The sequence below is a fragment of the Chanodichthys erythropterus genome, chromosome 4 (assembly GCF_024489055.1).
Source record: "Chanodichthys erythropterus isolate Z2021 chromosome 4, ASM2448905v1, whole genome shotgun sequence".
In the NCBI taxonomy this organism is placed as follows: domain Eukaryota; kingdom Metazoa; phylum Chordata; class Actinopteri; order Cypriniformes; family Xenocyprididae; genus Chanodichthys; species Chanodichthys erythropterus.
In genome coordinates, this window is record NC_090224.1 from 4,173,580 (window position 1) to 4,188,146 (window position 14,567).

General features: G+C 36.4%; 3 protein-coding genes across 13 annotated transcripts in view; 2 read left to right on the top strand and 1 right to left on the bottom strand.

Annotated features, from left to right (window-relative positions):
• The window catches only part of palld (palladin, cytoskeletal associated protein), a 114,412-nt gene extending 106,517 nt beyond the window's left edge, over positions 1–7,895 (top strand). Inside the window, exons 19-22 of one of the 6 annotated variants that reach the window (XM_067383732.1) lie at positions 1,552–1,759; positions 2,910–3,075; positions 4,417–4,550; positions 6,174–7,895. In XM_067383732.1, coding sequence (XP_067239833.1) covers positions 1,552–1,759; positions 2,910–3,075; positions 4,417–4,550; positions 6,174–6,334 — 669 coding nt within the window. In that variant the 3' untranslated portion in view covers positions 6,335–7,895. The remainder of the gene's footprint in view (positions 1–1,551; positions 1,760–2,909; positions 3,076–4,416; positions 4,551–6,173) is intronic. The other 5 variants (XM_067383728.1, XM_067383730.1, XM_067383731.1 and 2 more) reach the window with 5 other exon arrangements.
• A 1,030-nt stretch (positions 7,896–8,925) lies between these two features.
• cbr4 (carbonyl reductase 4) lies at positions 8,926–12,882 on the bottom strand. Of its 2 annotated transcripts, XM_067383735.1 has the most exons (7): positions 12,788–12,882; positions 12,419–12,556; positions 11,677–11,828; positions 11,287–11,407; positions 10,993–11,126; positions 9,856–9,990; positions 8,926–9,747 (listed from the first exon to the last, which is right to left on the bottom strand). In XM_067383735.1, exons 3-7 carry the CDS (start codon positions 11,819–11,821, stop codon positions 9,569–9,571), a joined length of 714 nt encoding a protein of 237 aa, XP_067239836.1. In that variant the 5' UTR covers positions 11,822–11,828; positions 12,419–12,556; positions 12,788–12,882; the 3' UTR covers positions 8,926–9,568. The 2 variants fall into 2 exon arrangements, with proteins under 2 accessions (XP_067239836.1, XP_067239837.1); XM_067383736.1 differs by lacking the exons at positions 12,419–12,556; positions 12,788–12,882 and having other exon boundaries at positions 8,926–9,990; positions 11,677–11,822.
• Positions 12,883–13,095: 213 nt separating this feature from the next.
• nek1 (NIMA-related kinase 1) overlaps positions 13,096–14,567 on the top strand; it is a 50,011-nt gene continuing 48,539 nt past the window's right edge. For 4 of the 5 annotated variants that reach the window (XM_067382965.1, XM_067382961.1, XM_067382962.1 and 1 more), the window contains exons 1-3: positions 13,096–13,151; positions 14,185–14,324; positions 14,466–14,562. In XM_067382965.1, coding sequence (XP_067239066.1) covers positions 14,208–14,324; positions 14,466–14,562 — 214 coding nt within the window. In that variant the 5' untranslated portion in view covers positions 13,096–13,151; positions 14,185–14,207. Of the gene's footprint in view, positions 13,152–14,184; positions 14,325–14,439; positions 14,563–14,567 lie in introns of those variants that run through there. The other variant, XM_067382964.1, reaches the window with a different exon arrangement.

Below are 14,567 nucleotides of genomic sequence, written 5' to 3' on the forward strand. Positions count from 1 at the left end.
AGGCTGGAGGAAACATTCTGTGTGTGATATCTGGGAAAAGTTCCCTCCCTCTGCATTCTGAAGGAAAGGAAAAAAAGCTTAAATAAAGTTGATGTTTCATCACTTCTAAAATGATGAATAACCTCGAGTGAAATGCTGGAATTATCCTTCGTTTTCTGTCTTTCTCCTATTATTGAGTTTTCTTCTTTCTCTCATATGTGTTTCCATTGGCTTACCGCTGTCTCTGAAGACTGTCCTCTCTATCCTTCCTTCCCTCCCTCTGTGTCTGCTGCTGCCCCACATTTCTTTGTTTCTCTTCATTTGCCGCCTTTCTCATGCCATATTTGAGGGAGCATCAAAATAAAGCAGATATTAAGCAGACATTCTATTAAATACTCTAATGAGAGTTAGTTGACATGTAATTGCAAAGTTAATAGTTAGTAGAATGTCTAAAGTGGACCATCGAAATTGTTACCAACTTCTTTCTAAAAAGAAAGCTTCATACGAAACCTCATACAAGATGAATTTAAAAAATAAACCATTCATATAATATTTAGCTGCTCAGTTTGACATTTTCTTATCCTTTCAGTGACCGTTTGTTAAAAGAACACAAAATTAAATTTGAAATGGTTTCAGGCTGCTCTCACTTTTTTTTCCTCCCTAGTTTGGATACATTCTACAGTACCTCTTATCTGGTCTTTCTTTCTCTCATGTTGTCGTCTAACTGTAGTATTACATTCTTCTTCCGTACCGCTGTCCGTGTCTGGCTGTGAACTGCATATGTCAGAATAAAGGCTCACTGTGCCATAGAGGGATTCACACGCTATAAAAAGACCCTGATCAGTAATGCACTCATGCACAGAGCCCTTAATGTCAATGGTATTTATAGAGCTGATTTTTTTTTTTTTTTTTTTACTCTGGCTTTGAGGCTTTCTAAACGTTCCAGGCCACAAATGTCCCTAGATGCAGTTCAGTAGGTCTAAAATCAAAGTGCTTTTTTTTTTTTTTCCAGTTTGCGTTTTCTGCTTTTTCACTTATACAGCCTGTTCTTTCAATAAAAGTCATGAAAACACTCAAGTTGGCTGTAGTGAGATGCATGATGGACGGTGTAAGCATCACGTGGGGAATATGCACACTCAGGGGAACGGCACTTGAGCAGTGTGTGCGCAAATGTCATGAGCGTTCTCAGGAACATCACAAAAAACCCAGATGGATAAACGAGCATCTCAGTCAATCCACCGCTCTTGGCCCCGTGCGTGTAAACATAAACACACAGCAGGCACATTCACTGGTGGTCTGATGCTGGCACACCTTCAGGTGAGGCAGGTGTTGTGTTTCTCAGGAATGTGAGAGTTGTTGAAAACAGATCCCAGGCATTGTGCGCAAACCCATTTCCCATGAGAACCACACACATAGAGACGCCACCGACCAGGCGCACAGGGATTGGTTTGAAAATGCTTTAAAAGGGCAATTGCACTTATAGCAAAGATAATGTAGGAGAGAATTCATTAAACTGAAAACATTTGATTTGACTTTTTTTTTTTTTTTTTTTTTTTTTTTTCCAAAACCTAGGTAAGTGGTCTGCCAACGCCTGACCTCATCTGGCAGCTGAATGGTCAGACCATCCGTCCAGACTCCTCCCACAAGATGCTGGTGAGGGAGAACGGAGTTCACTCATTGGTCATCGAGCCTGTCACTAGCAGAGATGCAGGAGTTTACACGTGCATCGCCAGCAACAGGGCTGGACAGAACTCATTCAACCTAGAGCTTATTGTTGCAGGTACACAACCAACTGGGGATACAAGACACTATACTAAGAAGTATTGTAATTTCTGATAAAATGATAATATAAATAAAAATAACAAGATGATAGAGAAAATGAGATGCTATGTGGGGCGAACAGAAAATTATAATATAAAATTAGGTCCCACTTTATATTAAGTGGCCTTAACAACTATGTACTTACATCAAAAATAAGTAAAATGTACTTATTGGGTTCATATTGAATTGCAAAACACTTTTTCTGCTATTGAATTGGGATACGGGTAAGGTTAGGGAAAGCTTTGGTGGTATGGGTAGGTTTAAGGGTAGGGGTAAGATATAAGGGATGGGTCAACAGTATAATTATAAAACAACAGAAATTAATTACAGATGTAATTACATGCAGGTGTTTTTCAAATATAAGTACAGTGTAAACATATGTATGTACACAATGAGTGCATTGTATCAAATCATTAATTTAAATGTAAGTACATTGTAGTTAAGGCCACTTAATATAAAGTGGGACCAAATTATTTCAATACCTTTGAAATTTTGTGGTTGGTAATATTTTTCAAAAATGTTTTTATAAGAAGTCTCATGCTCACCAAGGCTGCATTTATTTAATAAAGAATACAGTAAAAACAATAATGATGTGAAATATTGCAATTTAAAATAACTCTTTTAATATATTTTAAAATGCAATTTGTTCCTCTAATGGCAAAGCTGAAGTTTCTGTCTCTGATTTGGTTCTTATTATAAAAGTTGAAAACATTTGTGCTGCATTGATGTTTTTTTGTGGAAACCATGATACATTTTTCTAGGATTCTTTGATTGTATATAAAGTTCAAAAGAACAGCAATTATTTGAGGGGGGAAAAAGAAAAAAACTTATGAAATATTATAAATGTCTGTCACTTTTGGTCAATGTAATGCATCCTTGCTGAATAGAAGTATTAATTCCTTTAAAATCCTACTACTAAATGTGTATAAAATGCAGTTAAGAATGTAAAATGCATAACATTTTTAATATGTATAAATATTATATTTTTATAGAAAATATTTTTAAACAAATCTACACAATTTTTTTTTTATTTTTTTTTATATAAAATAGTTTTCATGAAAGTTACATGCATAATCATTTTTTTCTTGTTACTTCTCTTTCTTTTTCAGCCAAAGAGATGCATAAAGCCCCGTGTTTCATTGAGAAACTCCAGAACACAAGTGTCGCTGAAGGTCACCCAGTGCGTCTAGAGTGCCGTGTGTCTGGAGTCCCATTCCCACAGATCTTCTGGAAGAAAGAGAACGAGTCCTTAACTCACAACACAGACAGGATAAGGTAGGAGATCTCGGCCAATCACAGCCCTCCTGCTACCATTCCACTGATCAAACTACAGAAACTCCCAATATAAATAAGTAATAATAAATGAGAACATATTTTAAAACCCCCAAGTAATTTCATTCATCAGTTTTGTGTTATACTACATTAACCGGACCAGAAAGTATAGATCGCTTTCAGGAGATTAAAATGACGTTTAAATCGTTAATCATCAATAAAGTTTTCCTTATTTTAATAAGTAATGAGCTTGCCTGTTGAATACTATTGACCTCATAGATACATTTTAAAGAGTTAGTTCACCCAAAAATAAATTCTGTCATTAATTACTCACCCTCATGTCGTTCCAAACCCGTAAGACCTTCGTTCATCTTCGGAACACAAATTAAGATATTTTTGATGAAATCTGATGAAACAGTTCATGTGACTACAGTGGTTCAACCTTAATGTTATGAAGTGACAAGAATACTTTCTGTGTGCCAAAAAAACAAAATAACGACTTTATTTAACAATATCTAGTGATGGGCGATTTCATGAAACTTTGAAATTTAAGTGGTTCACCACTGGGGGGCGTGACTTTGGCAGTTTGATACACGCTCCGAACCACTGATTCGAAACAAAATATTCATAAAGCTTCCAAGCTTCATGAAGCGATGTTTCACGAGATATTGTTGAATAAAGTTGTTTTTTTTTTTTTTTTGTTTTTTTTTTATACCATTAAGGTTAAACCACTGTAGTCACGTGAACTGTTTTAAATGCGTCTCTAGTAGCTTTCTGGGCATTGAAAGTGTAAATTGTCTTGCTGGCAATGAAGTGCTGGCTGCACTAAGCCATCAGATTTCATCAAAAATATCTTAATTCGTGTTCTGAAGATGAACAAAGGTCTTACAGGTTTGGAACGACATCAGGGTGAGTAATTAATGACCGAATTTTCATTTTTGGGTGAACTTACCCTTTAAAGCAACTTTCTACTCACTGTGCACCATATGTCTGTATAGTAGCAGTTGCGAGCTGTTTTTTAAAGCTGCTATATCTACACACACATACAGATGAAAAGGGCCTTGTAAAAGAAACAAACACACAGTAACCCCACCACAGACACTACCGTCCCACCACAGACGCTACCGTCTACACCACCTCAGAAGGACAAGAACAGTTAGTCACAAGCTGTAAAGTCTCCAGCCACATTGTTTGTGGGTGAGGTTTACTCATGAGGATTCAAATCAAATTAATATGCTCATGCAACATGAATAAACGGGCTTGAATTGATCTCATTATAATCCTTTGTTCGAAACTAAATATTGTTGCTACTTGCTCATTCTGATTTTCAATTCCATTTCCCAGCATGCACCAGGACAACTTTGGTTACCTCTGTATGATCATCCAACCGGCTCTGAAGGAAGACGCAGGCTGGTACACGGTTTCAGCTAAGAATGAAGCTGGCATCATCTCCAGTACAGCACGTCTCGATGTACACGGTTAGTGTAAACACACGGTGGAAACGGATCTTAGGATTTCATGTAACAATGCTGAGTTATGATTGGTGAAGGACCAAAATACACTAAATACAGACTAAGTAGTTTTAAGTGGTTTATCTGATCGATGTGCTTGCATAAGTTGCTTCAGACTGAGAAAGAAATCGTATTTAATCTGTCCAATAAAAGCACACTCCCTTCCTCCGCCCAGTGCTGTTCCCATAGCAATCCCATCAGCCAGTGCTGTGTGTTTGCCATCAACAACAGGTTTAACAATACAGATGCATAACCTAAGGTTAAAGCAACAATGGGCTGGCAGCCTGTGTACTGGAGTCTTATGAAAGTGTTTATAATCACAGGAGGGGTGTGAATTAACACTGAATGTTATAATCCCCATCACACCATGATTAAAACTTAAAATGTATCCAGTCTGGGATGAATTGGAACTAGAGTTGGCTCAACACTAACATTTTTGGCTTTGGTACAGAACCAGATCTGATACCCCGTTATTAGTCTTAAATCAAATTACCAATATTAAAACCAATAAGTCAATAATTATTTTTATTTTATAGCTGATAATCAATAAATAATATATAATAGAGATGCACTGATGCTAAATTTCTCCACTGATTACCAAATATTCAGAGTGATATTTGCCGATACCGATAATTTAGGGGTTCTGCCTTTTTATACCTTCTTTAAATTGATAATTTTATTATAATTAATTATTGATCATTATATTTTTAATTATATTTTGAAAGAAATGCAATGCACACTTTATTCTCTCCATTTTATCATCAGTTATAAACAAACACATTACTCAAATTAATATTAACACACATTAACAAAATTCTGAAGATGAAATTACCTTCCTGAATGTTATTAATTCATATAATTACTATTACTATTGAACATCAAACTGGTTTCTTAGCATTTTCTTCATAAAAAAACCCAAATGCAGTGTATTTTCCTGCCCTCTTTTGATTGACAGGTTATATCAGCCCTGATTATCGGCTGTTTTTAAACTATAGTGTGAAGATTTGCTTTTATCGGCCGATATATCCATGCATCTTTAATAAATAATGTATGTTTTAATATATTAAAAATAAAACACTAAAAGCTAAAATTATTCAAGTGAATATGGGTATCATAATATGTACAATATGAAAAATTAATATTCATTTTGGGGGAAAAAAAACTCTCATATATCAGCCAGTAAACTATATAACAATATATTATACATATCGAGTTTTATATGCATTATAGATTTGCATATGTAACACAAACATTAACAAATAACATCAGACGCCTTCATATTTCAGCATATTTCCCAAATACATTCTCTAAATATTCCAGAAAATAAACTTTTTATGTGCTGTAAGTGGACACACCTCAGTATGAACAACTACATTATTTGACCTCAAATCAGCTCAGATTTATTTATATACTACATATTTGACTTTTTTTTTTTTGTACTGTTATATAATGTAACATTCTTTCTTATACAAGAAAAGTCTCCATATGTTTTTGTAATTGAGGAACTACATTCATTATGTAGACATCAATATTACATCCTGTGATTTCTTCTGAGAAACCGTGTTCATCCTTGCCCTTTCCTTCCCTCAGCCCAGTGGCAGCAAACTCACACCCCGAAGCCCAAGAAGGTGCGTCCATCGACGAGCCGCTACGCCGCTCTGACAGAACGGGGTCTGGATGTGAAGGCAGCCTTCTTCCCAGACTCCAATCCTCTTCCTCCTGGCGCTCTAGTGGAGAGTGACGACCTGTAGAGACTAGCATGGAGGATCTGACCTTCGAACCCTGATCCCTTGATCCAGCATACTCCATAATCCCCACCCATTTCCCAACAACATCCTCTTGCTCTTCAAGATCCTCTTTCTCTATGAAAAAGTGATGAAATGACTTTGAATGGCAAGGGAGGAAGCTGCTCAGCATTTCCTCAGAGATTTTGATTCTTGGTATTATCACTTCTCTGCCCGAGGAGGACTAGACCATTCACTATGCTTTTATTTCAGTTGTTTCCTGAAGGGAAGTGATGTGGGCGCTTAAGTGAGGTCATAAACAGACTTAATGGTTCGCTGGCGCACTTAACATATACATACACACACCAGCACGGCTTTGAGGAAGGAGGTAGTATACCGATGATCACCTTGTTTTTCATCTCTAGATTTTCACAAGTGCCTAAGAAATATTTAATTTTAAATTAACTTTAAAAAAAATAAAAATAAAAAACATTTATTCAAATAAATAGCATCTAGCTGTGCATGTTACTACGGTGCCAACATGTAACACTTTTTATGTATGTAGTTATATTACCTTAGATTAAATATATTTATGAAGCGCTGGAGGAAATGTTTTCTTCTCCGGCACAGGAAATAGGATTTTTTTTGGGTGGTTCTCTGGAAGTAGGGAACAGGGCTTTGGAAAGATGCGGGCACACCTGAAACTCCATGGACCCCATCGTCCCTGGAGCTTCAGGGTCCTCGAGATCCCACACATTGATCGGATGCACACTGCCGTAGATAGAAGCTGCGTCTGGAACTACAATCCAGAGATGTCCCACAAGGCCGGGCCTTAATGACCTTTTCCCACCCCGTCTTTTTGTTCGTTCGTTTTTTTTTTTTTTTTTTTTTAGGAGAGTAAAAGCGGAGACTGATACGTCATTAACATGTGTGATGAGATTTTTGCAAGTTTTGGCTGGCTGACAGATTTGGACAGATGTTTGTGGAAGCGAGAGTGAGGAGGAATGCTTATGATGGAAATATAGGAAGCAGAATTGGTGGATGTTTGTGAGAAATGGGATTGATTGTGGATTTACATGAGTGAGATTTTAATGATGGTGGTGCATGGAATGAGCAGATGGTAATTCTTTGACAGGTAGGCTTCAGTTTTCAGGTTTGGAATTACAGAAACGTTACACGAAATGTGATATTTGCAGCACGGATTTGTTGATTTATATTTAATTGGCTTTTTCAAGAAAAAAAAAAAAAGCATTCTATTGTGTCTTAACACACATTTGTAATGATATTGGTGTCCTCTCAACATTTGCTCTCATCTGTTGAGTATCAAATACTCATTTGGGAGTTCAAGTTTAGCCATCATCTCTCACACACACACACACTTGCAACATATATACAAAAAATATAGCATAATGTATACATGTAAGCCTGTGATTGCATATGTTCTTTCTTACACAGCTGTTTATTCTACAAATTAGTCAGATTTTAGGAGGCTCTTATTCTGCAGTATTTTCTGTTTTCCAAGCCAATCTGTGCCTGTATACGGACTGTTCTCCTTATTCTCTTCTGGTTTATGAATAGTACAATAAATAAATGTCTCTGAAAGTATTGAGTCTGCCTGGGTTGAGTCCAAATGCTTCTTGGCAAAAACATCTCTCAATAAAGTTGAATGTGCTTTTTGGGGATCTGTACTTTGATGTGGTGAGAGAGCCAGATTTTACATTTGATTTTTTTTTTTCTAAACCTAATTGTTTAGAGGGCTGTAAAGGGGTTGAGGGGTTCGGCTCATCTGTAAGTGTAATATTAGCATAGCTTATTTGGATGCTGAAAATAAGTATGACATCACAAAGCTAGTCATATCCTCCACATGTTGACCTGTGACCTCTGTCATCCCAAGAATGGAACATGCAACCATAACCCAAAAACTCCAATGAGCTAAAAATAACATTAATCCAATCCAGATGGGCCAAAACTACTCTTACACAATGTTTTGCGTGACTCAGATTTCCATGGAGCAATGGGGTCATGGGGAGATGATTAATAATATAGGGGTGTAACGTTATTCAAAAAAATGTGACGCTCTCATGGCGTACCGAACGTGGATCTACATTTTGTTACTTTCGATAATAAACAAAGTGTCATCTTTTAAATTGTCTACTTTATAGCGAAATTCAAACGAAAAATGCCATGATGTGACAGATCACTGTACAGGTGCCAAATTTTAAGCTGGAGTGCGAGTGAACGTGATCATTCTTCCTCTTTAATACTAGTCACGGAATAAACATGAATGAACATCTGAAGGTATGTTGAAAGAAACAGTACAACTTATTGAAACGTATAATATCTTGTGTAATCGTTCAATCAGTGTTTCAACAGCGGAAAGATGTCAATAACAGCTTGTAAACGCCGTGTCAAGTCGCATTTACCTCAGTCGAGTCCACAGCTTGTCAGAGAAATTTACTCTTTCACTAAATGTATGCACTATATTAGCCTATGTATTCATTTTCATTCAATTTTACCAAACTTGTTAGTGATGTCTTATTTAATGTATGTTTAAATAAATGAAAATGACAGCCAATGTGTAAATGATTACATTTCAACAACGAACTGAAGTAAAAATATAATTTTATAATTAGATTTAGAAGTCATGCAAAAACTGCCTTATGTGCAGTTTACATGTTTGTTTTCACCAACAAATCACAATTCACAACTTTGATACTAAAATGTATTCTAAATTTACCAAAAAATAAAAATGTAGGAGCAACTGAAACCACATGCAAGCAAAAAGCACATTCACTGTGTGGCCTTATAATCGTGTTATGAAGTTCTATTTCATCTTAACATGACTGTATAAAAGGTGTTTATTGTCTTTGAACTGGTTTTGAGAATGACACACTTGCCGTTGCTCGAGGATCTGACGAGAGCGTCTGCAGAGAGCGGCACATGTATGACGACAATGACGAAAAGCTCTAATGGGCAAGTTGTGCGGAAAGCCCTTATATGGAGATGGTATGGGCGTGTGTTATGCAAATGACTAACCTCGTGCACACGGCCGCTCATTTGGAGTACTCCAAATTCACTAACATTAGAATGAGATTAAGAACAAATTCATGTGCATGTGTTGTGAATTGGGCAGAGATTTTTCATGAGAACTTCAAATATGAAATAATCCATGCAATTACTAGCAAATGAGACCCATTGTGTTTTATCAGCAAAATATATATGCATTTTGACACTTCAGTGACAGTCAGCTGGCAGGAATCATTACAACGCCAGTCGTAGTCCTCCATCCACGAGCAGAACCTGTCCTGTGATGTAAGGGGACTCCAGGAGGAAAAGGACAGCCTGGGCCACCTCTGCAGGTTCCCCAAAACGGCCCAGTGGAATTCTCCTCGTTGCTGCTTCCTTCTCCAGCCCTTCCGTCATGTCCGTCTGAATGAATCCTGAGAGGGGAGAGTGAGATGAATTCTCAGCGGCATTCTTATGACAGATAATATGCAGGTTAATAGGCAAAGAACTAGTAGAAGTAAGAGAAAAGGAGGACAACCAACCTGGAGCCACCAAGTTTACTCGTATATTCCGGGTAGAAACTTCTTTTGCTAGGGAGCGTGTGAATCCTTCCAGTCCAGCTTTACTGGCACTGTACACACACTGACCGGAGTTACCCTTCACACCCACCACAGAGCCTGAGGAAACGCATCATTAACCCTATAAACCGTACTGTATCATACTTGACAAGCAAATTTCATTTCAAGCACAAACATGCTATACACAAATCTACCACATGCCTTCTGCCAACTGATTGATAGTTTATACTTTTTTAGCAAGTAAAAGGCCTTTAGTATTCTACTAACAGTTTATTGTACATGTGTCTTTTTGCTGTGAAATCTAAAAATGATTTTTTTTTTTAAGTAAACAAAGGAATAACTTTTATATTGTTAGCAATATTTCAAGATAATCACTTACTGTACTAAAGCAACTTAGGTTTACTTCATTATACATACTTTATTTTATTATTATTATTATTATTATTTTTTTTTTAGAAATAATCATGTATATTTGACTAATTTTAACATCAGACTTTTGAAAAAAAATTATTTGTACATTTCTTAATGCTAATCATTGTATTGCAAAAATTAAATTAAAACTACCGAACTTTGATCAAAAAACTAAGTATTTAAATATCAGACATATTATTAGGAGAAACAGAGTGACGACTTATATATATATAATTTGAAAAAGTTAGATTTCTCTTACTATTATTTTGTCAGGCTTTATGAGGTTAACATTCATATCTTATAGGAGGTTTGTACACTGTTTCATTGATGCTAAATAAACATTTCTAACTCTTTATCATGTAAAAAAAGTTTTTATTTTAATTACACCCGTTAGAAATTCTAATTTACCATATTACATAATGTCCAGATAAAATAGGACTGATCAGACAGTTACTGACAGAATTTGACAAGTGTAAGAACTACATTATGATGCTGAACTAGCAATACTACTGTATTTCAAATCTGGAGTTTTTGCGCCATCTAGTGGTGATTAAATAAACCCAAATTGTCCAGCTGCCGGGAGGGTGAATTTTCCCATTTTCTCCAGACTCCAGCTTACTCTCCGTGACACTGCTTTGAAATAATAGATATGAAGATCATAAGGTAGTGGAATAAAGAGAAATAGCTCACCAATGTTGACAATAGCTCCTCCGTGGCTGAGCATGCTCCGTAGAGCACCTCTGCACGTGAGCATTGAGCCCAGTAGGTTAGTGTGCAGAACAGACAGCATGTCTTCAGATTTACTCCTCAGTAACAATGCATCTCTAAATACAAATTAAATAATATATTACAATACAGCAGTCTTTTATTTGTAAGAATCCGCTATTTTTATTATCATCATTTCTTTTTGGCGACAGAAACTGATCTGTTTATTCAATAACACATAATACATTATCTGCATCATTGCTTTATAGACTTTCTGACCTGTTGATGCCAGCCGCGTTAACCAGGTATCCCACAGTGCCACAGTTCTTACTGATGGTCTCAAATGCTCTCTGAACATCTTCTTCTTTAGAAACATCACAACTAAGACTCAAATGTTTTTCTGAAATTAAATATATACTCCAGAACTATAACATATATTTTAATGCAACTTAAGAATAAGACTTTGTAATTGCATGCATCGGCCTATCTGGTTACAAAATAGTTTTGATTGTGCTCTTTGATAGATGAATACTGTAAACAACACTTACATTTAAGTAAAAAAAGGCCTGAAGGTGTATGATGACTACATTGCCAAACTGAAGCAATAGAATTTTCATCAACGAACCGCAGCAAGTAATTCAAAATGATACATTGTATTCACTGATTCACCTCCAGGGAGAGATTCAGCAGTAGCCTTTGAAGCCTCCTTGTTCCTGGACAACACCACAACCCTATGACCCCTCTGTGCCAGCAGCTGAGAAACTGCTCGCCCAATGCCACGAGAACCTCCGAACACTACTGCCAGTCTGGACATCACGACCCTACAACAGAAAAAACAGTGCTGAATGATGACTGCTGGCCAGAAATCAGATATTGATTGAGTAAAGGTGAAAATACAACTGAAAACAGTGACTGCCTTAGTGAAAAGAAATGGTTATAAAGAAACTATGCATTTGATTACATTGATGATATTTTAAGTACCTTGGAGTAAATATCTGTAAATATATGGTATATGAATATGATAACCACTGAGCACTACATTATTACCATCTCTACAGTAAAAATCATAACTTAATGTCAGTTTTTTGGACATGTAAGTACCGTGGTATTCATAAATGCAATAATTAAAAGTATTTTAAGTATAACTGCCACAGTACTTTGTGTAAGGTAGTAGGCATATCTGTCATAAATTTATTGATACAGCAATGTAAATCAAAGATTAATTAAGTTCACTCAAAAGTCACTGAAAATGAGCAACATCCCTTAGCGCTAATACGACACTTATTGGTTCATTGCAGATTGATAACTAATGCAACCAGCCTTTATTTAATACAGTATATGGCGACATTGTTAAATGATTGCACAGTTACAGATGGATTTAGACTTTTAGACGACAAGACATCGAACTCACGTTAAATATCGATTTCATACACGCGTTCTTTCTCATTCAGGTCCAATTGTGTTGCTAAATGTGAAACTTAGGTACAGAATGGATGCCGCCATATTGACTGCACTGCGCACGGTCAGCCGATAGGTGGAGACAAATGCACTGTAAAGAAATCGGTTGTACAAAATCTCAAAACATAGGTGAGATTGAAAAAATAATTCATTAATTAATGTTTAAAATATATAGAATAAAAATAACCTGGTCTAAAATATCTACAAAATATAAATAATAATAATTTGTATAATAATAATATGAAAATAGAAAATAAATATGTAAAAATACACACACACAAAAATCTAAACTTAAAAAAAAAAAATTCAACATGCTTTATACATCACAAATGCTGTGCACCAGAATCTGTTAATCCTTTTGTCTGTTCATTTTCAAAAAGTTAAGGCCATGAAAGCGGATAGTGGCATAGATTCTCTATAGTGGCTCCATTACCGTGTACCAACCGGTGACGGTTGCTAGGGGGGAATTTTGCGCCAAACATTGACAGACAAACCTACCGGTCATGGGTCGTGACTGACATGTTCTTCACCCTATCATCTGAGACTCGACGTGAAAGCGGACCAATCAAATCGCTCCTCTCAGTCAGCGTGTGCCGTCTGCACACATGAGACCGCCCACAAGAGAAAATCTTCAAGTGAGCTGTTCTGATGCTGCCAGTGCTCGCTGACTATTCTCAATATAGAAGGTAAGAACTGATTTGGTTTGCCAAATTCTGTCTTTTACCTAAAACATATTGCAGCGCTATGCTTTAACTGACTGTCAGTGTCATTTCGCGGAATGTCAATGAGACTGCTAATTTCTCTTCGCAGTTTTCATTAGCACGCTTTTAGTAGCTCATTATACTTAGTTTGGACAGCGACCCTTTCAAGGCCCCGCTGAATGAGACATTAACTGATGCTGTTGAAACTTTGCAGTGTAATGATGCTTTTATTCACATAGCATAAAGCAGCATTAAAAATTTTGATTGTAAAGGACTAATATTGTAATTGTTAAACTAAGTCAGTCCAGATCTCAGGTATTGTCTCTGTTTTTGTTCTGGTTTGTTATTTAAACGTATATCTTGTTAGTTTCTATGTTTTACTTCACAATTATTGAATGAAAGAGCTTTCATCAGGTTGTTAATCTAATTTATTGCTATCTTGAGGTCCTCTCTCCATCTGTCTGATTCTTTGTTTTATCCCATCTCTTTGGACAATCTCTTACCCCCTTTAAAGTGTGGTGGGTAATTTCTCCTGACATGTCATATTTAATTCATAAGCCCTCGTACAGTGTCTGGCTTTTGCTTTTATATTGGCATGATTTTTGCATTCGTCCAGGGCTGCATTGCTGTTATGTTTTATTTTCGTCCCACTAGTTTGTCTCTTAATGCATGTCTGCCTTTGCTTCATCTAAGCCAGGTGGTAGTTATAGTGATTCCCAGCATGCTGCTGGATTCTGTGTGAAAAAATATTAACCTTTGACTCATCAGGAGGTGCACTGCTTGAGTTGGTTTAATAATTCCTACTGGCACTGTGAATGGATGACAGCTGAATGTGACTTTTAAAATACCACACCTATAGAAATATTAAAGGGATACATGTAAATTGGTTGCTCTAGTGCTATCAGACAATATATTTGGTTGACTTATATATTTTACTATACTACATACTGTTAATTTTGAAAAATCCTAGTACTGTTTTACTGATAATCTTATGTCCATGTGTTTTGCCCGGGCTCAGCATGAGAAGTGATTTGATCAGACATGGATAAATATGAGAGGCTGAAGAAGATTGGGGAGGGATCCTTTGGAAAAGCCATCCTGGTCAAGTCAAGGACAGATGGCCGACAATATGTTATCAAGGAGATTGGCATCTCCAGGGTGAGTAGATCCCTTCTCTTTCATAGACTTCTCATGTCAACGGTAATTGGTATTTCAGTCATTATAACCCTGAATATGAGATGTGATATTTGGTGGGATATCTTCCTTTATATAGAAATGCAGTGTTATCTTTCTCATCAGATGTCAAACAAAGAAAGACAAGAATCGCGTAAAGAGGTGGCAGTTCTGGCTAACATGAGCCATCCAAACATTGTCCAGTACAAGGAATCCTTTGAAGGTAAA